General features: G+C 35.4%; 3 protein-coding genes across 7 annotated transcripts in view; all 3 read left to right on the plus strand.

The window, feature by feature from the left end:
• On the plus strand, positions 229 to 2,526 carry LOC104780191 (putative methylesterase 11, chloroplastic). Its single transcript, XM_010504684.2, has 4 exons — positions 229 to 779; positions 1,311 to 1,547; positions 1,637 to 1,780; positions 1,873 to 2,526. Exons 1-4 carry the CDS (start codon positions 414 to 416, stop codon positions 2,281 to 2,283), a joined length of 1,158 nt encoding a protein of 385 aa, XP_010502986.1. The 5' UTR covers positions 229 to 413; the 3' UTR covers positions 2,284 to 2,526.
• LOC104780194 (protein RALF-like 27) lies at positions 3,044 to 3,544 on the plus strand. Its single transcript, XM_010504685.2, has one exon. It carries the CDS (start codon positions 3,082 to 3,084, stop codon positions 3,433 to 3,435), a length of 354 nt encoding a protein of 117 aa, XP_010502987.1. The 5' UTR covers positions 3,044 to 3,081; the 3' UTR covers positions 3,436 to 3,544.
• The window catches only part of LOC104790591 (COBRA-like protein 2), a 3,768-nt gene continuing 1,948 nt past the window's right edge, over positions 5,296 to 7,115 (plus strand). The window contains exons 1-5 of one of the 5 annotated variants that reach the window (XM_010504687.2): positions 5,297 to 5,501; positions 5,807 to 5,922; positions 6,031 to 6,487; positions 6,593 to 6,749; positions 6,834 to 7,102. In XM_010504687.2, coding sequence (XP_010502989.1) covers positions 5,429 to 5,501; positions 5,807 to 5,922; positions 6,031 to 6,487; positions 6,593 to 6,749; positions 6,834 to 7,102 — 1,072 coding nt within the window. In that variant the 5' untranslated portion in view covers positions 5,297 to 5,428. Of the gene's footprint in view, positions 5,502 to 5,806; positions 5,923 to 6,030; positions 6,488 to 6,592; positions 6,750 to 6,833; positions 7,103 to 7,115 lie in introns of all 5 variants that reach the window. The other 4 variants (XM_019244590.1, XM_010504690.2, XM_010504686.2 and 1 more) reach the window with 4 other exon arrangements.

Below are 7,115 nucleotides of genomic sequence, written 5' to 3' on the forward strand. Positions count from 1 at the left end.
GCTGCTAACGAGGGAGCGTATCATTGTGTGTAACCAATATTTGCTTTCTATTGTTACGATGAGTGTGAGAATAACCAATGACATTTTGCTAACGAGGGAGCGTATCAAATGCTAAATTTACAATCTTCAAAATAAAACTCAAAAGTGACAAAAAAAAGAAAAAAAAAAAAAATTGTGACATTTCAAGTTGATATTGGAGATGGTTTAAGCACTTTTCCCTTAAAGCAATGGTCCCTCTCTCCCCTTTCACGGTTATAGACTCTCCGAGAAAGCCATTAAAAAGTTGCCAGCTTCTCCCATTCCACTTTCTCGCCACCACTTTCACCTGAATCCCCCACGTCACTCTCTCTCTAAAAAAACTCCATAAAGCTCAAACAAAGTTTTTCACACTCTTCTTCTCTCATGTTCAAACAATGGGAAATCTCTGTTCTTTGTTTGCTCCGCCTAAACCCGTGAAAAAGAAACGACCCATCACGAAACGACAATCTTCTACCGGTTCCAGGTCGGGTCTCAATAGCAACCGGGTCAGGTCTTCTTCTTCTTCTTCTTCTAGGAGAGACAACAAGTTCGAAGATGCTGTGATTCAAGAACACGCTCTTGCTGCTGCTGCTATCTTGTTCCGACAGCAGAACGGTGGAGGATCTTTGCCGTTTGATCGGTCGGCGTCTCAGCGTTATCCTGGTTCTGGTTCGAAGAAGAATCAGTTGCCTCGTAGCTCGAGTTCGAGGTCAAGGTCTTCTACTGATCCTCTGTTACAGCCTCACCAGTTTCTTAATCAGGTTCTTTACTTCTTCTTCACTGTCACTTTAATTAGACTTAGTGTCAGGCATTTAATGATGCGTCTTGGATTGTTATATTCTATAGTTTCTATAATTCTAGTTGGCTCAACTGATTTAGTGGTTGCAGAGCAATGTAAGTCTTTTGAGTATTGTAGTAGAGGTTGGTGTTGAGTCTTGAAAGTTGAAACTTGGTGGCTCTATCTTTGTTTCATTGATTATTATGATCAATGGTGTGATTGTGGTGACAATATGAGACTGACTATATTCTGAAATAGGTAATGTTGAAAGTATTATCTTAATGATGCAAACTTGGAAACATCCTCTTCATGTGTTGTTCTGTTCATTTATGTTTGACAATTAATTTGTTCATCTTAATCTCGTATAGATGATTCAATTTGTGTGTTTCCTAAGGTCCAAACAAACCTAACCATCCTGCAAATTAGGAAATGATTTTATACATTTTGGGTTCATTCTTTATATGGAAGTTCATTTATTTTTTTTCCTGCTCTATGACTATGAGTACTTGAGTAGGGTGTGAAGCTAGATGACTTGGAAACAAACCATTTTGTCCTCATCCATGGAGGAGGATTTGGCGCTTGGTGTTGGTACAAAACCATTGCACTTCTTGAGGAAGATGGTTTCAAAGTTACCGCTATAGACTTAGCTGGTTGCGGTATTAACTCATTCAATATAAATAGCATTGCCAGTTTGTCTCAGTATGTGAAGCCACTTACCGATGTTCTCGAAAAGCTTCCCATAGGAGAGAAGGTTCTGTATCTGACTGCATCCATTTCCACACCTTCCCTTCCAATTTCTTTTTTTCGAAATCTTGAAAATGTTGTGTGTAAAAATTGCAGGTGATCTTGGTCAGTCACGATTTTGGTGGAGCTTGTATATCTTATGCAATGGAACTGTTTCCTTCAAAGATTTCAAAAGCGGTTTACCTCGCTGCAGCGATGTTAACCAACGGTCAAAGCACACTCGATATGTTCTCTCTTAAGGTTTGCTTTCTCACTTATCTCTTCTCCTGTTTCAGTCTTTTTGCCCCGCGCCATATATTAACTGTGGTTATTATGACACACACACATTGTAGGCTGGTCAGAAGGATTTAATGAGGACAGCTCAGATTTTTATCTACACAAATGGTAATGAAAACCCTCCAACCGCAATTGACTTAGACAAATCTCTTCTCAAAGACCTTTTGTTTAACCAAAGCCCTTCAAAGGACGTTGCATTGGCTTCTGTATCAATGAGGTCAATCCCATTTGCGCCGGTTCTTGAGAAACTCTCTCTTTCAGATGCTAATTATGGATCAGTTAGACGGTACTACATAGAGACGCTAGAAGACAATGCCATACCAGTGACTCTCCAAGAAAACATGATCAATAGTAGTCCACCTGAAAAAGTTTACCGGTTAAAAGGCTCTGACCATGCTCCTTTCTTCTCCAAGCCACAAGCTTTGCATAAACTTCTACTTGAGATAGCCAGGATTACCCCTACTTAACATCTTTCTCACAAGTATCTTCATTATCATATTCACTAACAGGTGTTCTAAAGTGGCTCATGAGATCTCTCTTCCCTTTGTATTTTTTTTTTGTTTCTGTTTCTTTTGTATCCTTCTAAGGTTATGTCTGTATTTTCTCTTTTTTTGTTCTTGTTTTACCAGAAATAAATTGTTCATAAAAATGACTCTACCGGGACATAGACTACAAAATTTGTTTTATTATATATGTTCTACAGGGTTTCATGGGCTTGCTCTCTTTTTGGTATTTATGAACTAATTTGAAGTATGAGATTCCTGTGAGAGAGAATCATAGAAGCTGTGAATCAAGTTGGCATATATGCAAAAGGATAAGGATACTATAAAACTTTGCAACAAACATTACTTTCAATTTCTGATAGTCAATGCTTTACAATTCCTCAAAAGTGAACGCATATATATCAGAGTCAACCAACCACTATAATAATGTATAGGCCACTATAAAATGTTTGTAAAGATTCATGGAAATCAATTCATCCTTGTCCAAAAAGATAAAAATAATAATAAATTCATCCTTGTCGAAATCGATTGTGTTTATTAGTCATGATATCAAAGTTTAAAATTACCTGAGTGTCTAACCAAACCTACTATATAACAATTGAAGTCAATCCCCAACCGCAATTATTAGACCAACAAGACAATAATTAATATGAACATAATTACTAACAATAAATAAACTAATGTTGCATACATATGATGAGAGAGTAATAGTGTATATTATCTTCGTGTTCAATCCACATCTCCAAACTTTTTAGCTTAGACATGACCAAATCATTTTTATCCTATTCGTTCTTCTTCAATGTCTCTCTTCTCCTCCTTCTCCTCGTGGAGGCTTCGACAACCGCATCTGCAAGGAATGTCACTAGCGACTTGAGATATAACGGATGTGCCCCAGGAGACACCATCAAAGAATGCATAACCGCGGGAATAGAGGATGATGAGGGAGGAGTTGAGGCTGTGGTGAGGCGGATTCTGCAACAACGAAGGTATTTAAGCTACGAAACTCTACAGAAACAGCCGACTTGTGATGGTAGAATCGCCGGTAATTGCATAGGAACTGTTAATCCAAGAGGATCAACTTGTACTTACTACCAGAGATGCAAACATGCAGTCTAACTAGTTCTTTTAGTTTTCTTCTTAATTATGTGTGTTTTAATGATGATCTTGTAACTAAAATGTAAGAGTGTTTAAAGTAACTAATAAGAAAGTTGGTCGATTGAGTAAACACATGTTGATCGTATTTAATGCACTTAACGTTATATATAAGAAATATTGAATCAGGGAAACTTCAATTTCGTTAAGAGATTAAAACATGTTATACAAACCGGATCTCAACTAATTGTGAGGTTGACAATAGCTATTAAAATACAAATTCACATAACTAAGAAGACAAGCTTGCTAATGAAAATGAAAAAAAATATATATATACGTAGGAAAGAAAATAGGAAATGAGAAATTATTTGTGAAGGCATATAAACATGGCTAACAAATTATGGATAAATATAAAAAACGTACGATACTTAGTTTAGTTGAGATCAGTTCCAAAACTGTATACCCATCCAAGTTCAGATCTTGCATTCATGGAGACATTATTAAGTCTAAGGAAACTCCTCATGCTCCTGAGCTGATTTAAACTTGACTGAATACAAAGTTTTGTAAAAAGTACTCAAATCTCTGAGATAGACAAATGAAACAACCATTGATTTCTGGAATGACTTTCATATATCGTTGAAAAAGGTAAAATGTATTGTGATATTTCTTTTGCTAGTGAAAACTTATTTATAGAGGTTATAGTAGGTTAGATATATAGGAGGAAATCCAGAATATTTTGGTGATCAAGTCAGATTTGTTGAATATTATCCATATTTTACATAATAAGAAATCCGAAATTAAAGCATATCTAAACTTTTATACTGACTAAGTGAATATATTTTATATTACTAAATTTAGGATATTGAAGGTTATTTCTTTAGATTTAGTACCAAAAATCTCCTACTCATAATTTTAAATTATTTCTTATTATGAAATATGCCTTTCTGTTTAGATTTGATTGATATCAATTTAGTTTTCATAAAATCTTGTTTTAGAAAAGTTTAATAAATAAGATTTAACTCTTAATTAAGCTTTGAAGATATAAATGAGACGAATTTGGCCCAATTCACGAATTTGAAGCCCATATATGAAATATTTGTCCAATTCACACGGCTTGTGACGAGGCAGCCTAGTTCTATTTTAATACGCGGTGATGTTTTTTTCTATGACAGACGAAAACACAAAAGAATTAAGGTTCTAGATTCTGCTGGACCCAAACCGATGTGACAAACGTTGCCGTCCTTTTCTCGAAACAACTGTACTTTTGCAAATAGATTAGTAGTAGGCTAGTAGCTGTAGTTGAAAGCCACTAAAATATTTATTTTATATATTTTCTTAGTTGAATAAAAATAAAATATTCTGTTGTAAGTCTAGTCTTCGTTTTCACTTAATTTATTCGATCCCTTGAAAATTAGCAAACTTCAGTTTGTTTTTATAAGTTTTTTCTTGTTAGCTTATAAACTGATTTTATAAGTTAACCAAAAAATATCAACTATAATAATATATCAGCCAAAAACCACAGCTTTGAACATGAGAATATTTTCTGTATTTTTATATCATTAATAGAAATTCTGATTTGAGTGTAAGATTTTTCCTATTATTAATTTATCATATATCATTAGTTTTTTTTTAGGCGTAACTTGACCGGCTCTACTTTCAGATTTAGTTTTTTTTTTTACAAAAAAATTCTGAAATTATATTTGCAAGCCAGCTAAGATTGAAGTTTTGTTTCACAAGATTAGTGTAAGTTTTGTAACGTATGCTATTCAAACTATTTAAAAATAGTAATTACATTTCTTGTTTTGGTTTAGTTTATCTAGAAACTGTATAAAACGTGAGCTAATGGAAGACCGATTAAAACTAGAAACTTTTAGCTTTAAGTGCTTCTATAAGTCTTTTTAACTTAAACTAAGCCAGTTGTTCTGTCTCTCTTCTCTCTCCTCTCTTTCTCACATCTTCGAGAAGTTTCCGCCGGCGGGAGAGAGCAAAGAAACGGTTTTGCTCAGAGATCAGAGAAATGGTCATTTACTTCTCAAGAATCTCGGTTTTGCTTTTGTTTCTCTGTTCTTGGAACAGTTTCATTACAACAGGTTTGTTTTCAATGCTCTGTCAGAAAGAAGAATAAGTTTCTTGTTTTACACTTTTGTCTCTGATAAATTCGTAATTCTGAGAGGTTGCACCAATAAAACAAGAATTGCTTCTTATTCTGAGAAATCCCTTGAAATGATCTACTTATGATGATTGATGATGACGATGATGAGATGATAGTTTGGGGTTTATCTAAATTTTAATTGTTGGGTTTTAATCTTTTCTAATATCTTTAACCAATTGATAAGAATTTTTTCTTTTTGTTTGTTTGTTTGTGTGTGTGTGTGTTGGTTCTGTTTTCTGGTAGTGACTTCACCTATTTGGTATAACCTTTCTAACACAGAAGCTTATGATGCACTTGATCCAACTGGAAACATTACCATAAAATGGGATATTATGTCCTGGACTCCTGATGGTTATGTGGTAAGAACTCTTAACACTTCACTTACTAAAGTCACCAATGTTATAGAATAAATCGTGTTTCAAATGTTTCCTTTAATAATTACCATTATCCGATGCATTTGGCTGCAGGCTGTTGTAACAATCTTCAATTTCCAACAATACCGTCACATTCAAGCGCCCGGGTGGCAATTAGGATGGAGTTGGAGGAAGAAGGAAGTTATATGGAGTATGGTTGGTGCGCAAGCAACAGAACAAGGAGATTGTTTTAAGTTCAAGGGTAACATTCCTCATTGTTGCAAGAAAACTCCAACCATTGTTGACTTGTTACCGGGAACTCCTTACACCCAACAGATATCCAACTGTTGTAGAGGCGGTGTGATTAGCTCGTGGGCACAAGATCCAGCAACTGCGATTTCTTCGTTTCAGATTAGTGTTGGTCAATCTGGAACGACTAATACGACGGTTAGAGCGCCTAGGAACGTCACTTTGAAGGGACCAGGACCTGGTTACACTTGCGGACCTGCGCAAATCGTTAAGCCTAGCAAATTCATTTCTGCGGATAAACGAAGAAAGACTCAGGCCTTGTGTAAGTTTAACTTTTGTGTTTTTTTTTGCATATAATGTTTCCTTATAAGACATATTTTGTTGCTTCTAATTCAACCTCTCTTGTTACTTTAATTTCCTTCGTTAGTTACATGGAACATTACTTGCACGTATTCACAGTTTCTAGCACGCAAAACTCCGACTTGTTGTGTCTCACTCTCATCTTTCTACAATGAAACTATAGTACCATGCCCAACTTGTTCTTGTGGATGTCAAAATAGTTCTCAACCTGGTTCATGTGTCGAGTAAGTTCCTTATCTCTAAATAACTCAATCTTGGTTTAGTTATATTGTTGTTTTGTTAATTTTCTGATTCATTTCTTGTGACAGCCCGAAGATAGCTTCGGTAGTACCAGCTTCAGGGAAGAACAGCCTCGAACCACTTTTACAATGTACGAAGCATATGTGTCCCATCCGAGTTCATTGGCATGTCAAAACTAACTACAAAGAGTACTGGCGAGTGAAGGTGGCAATCACAAACTTTAACTACAATATGAACTACTCGCAGTGGAACTTAGTCGTTCAGCATCCCAACTTTGACAATATCACTCAGCTTTTCAGCTTTAACTACAAACCTCTTACTCCTTACGCTGACATAAGTAAGTTCCTTAG

Source organism: Camelina sativa, chromosome 4 (genome assembly GCF_000633955.1).
Source record: "Camelina sativa cultivar DH55 chromosome 4, Cs, whole genome shotgun sequence".
Classification (NCBI taxonomy): domain Eukaryota; kingdom Viridiplantae; phylum Streptophyta; class Magnoliopsida; order Brassicales; family Brassicaceae; genus Camelina; species Camelina sativa.

Coding starts and splice junctions, on each gene's coding strand:
- LOC104780191 (XM_010504684.2), top strand. CDS start 414: ATGGGAAATCTCTGTTCTTTGTTTGCTCCGCCTAAACCCGTGAAAAAG. Junction 1,548..1,636: donor AGCTTCCCATAGGAGAGAAG/GTTCTGTATCTG, acceptor TAAAAATTGCAG/GTGATCTTGGTCAGTCACGA. Junction 1,781..1,872: donor TCGATATGTTCTCTCTTAAG/GTTTGCTTTCTC, acceptor CACACATTGTAG/GCTGGTCAGAAGGATTTAAT.
- LOC104780194 (XM_010504685.2), top strand. CDS start 3,082: ATGACCAAATCATTTTTATCCTATTCGTTCTTCTTCAATGTCTCTCTT.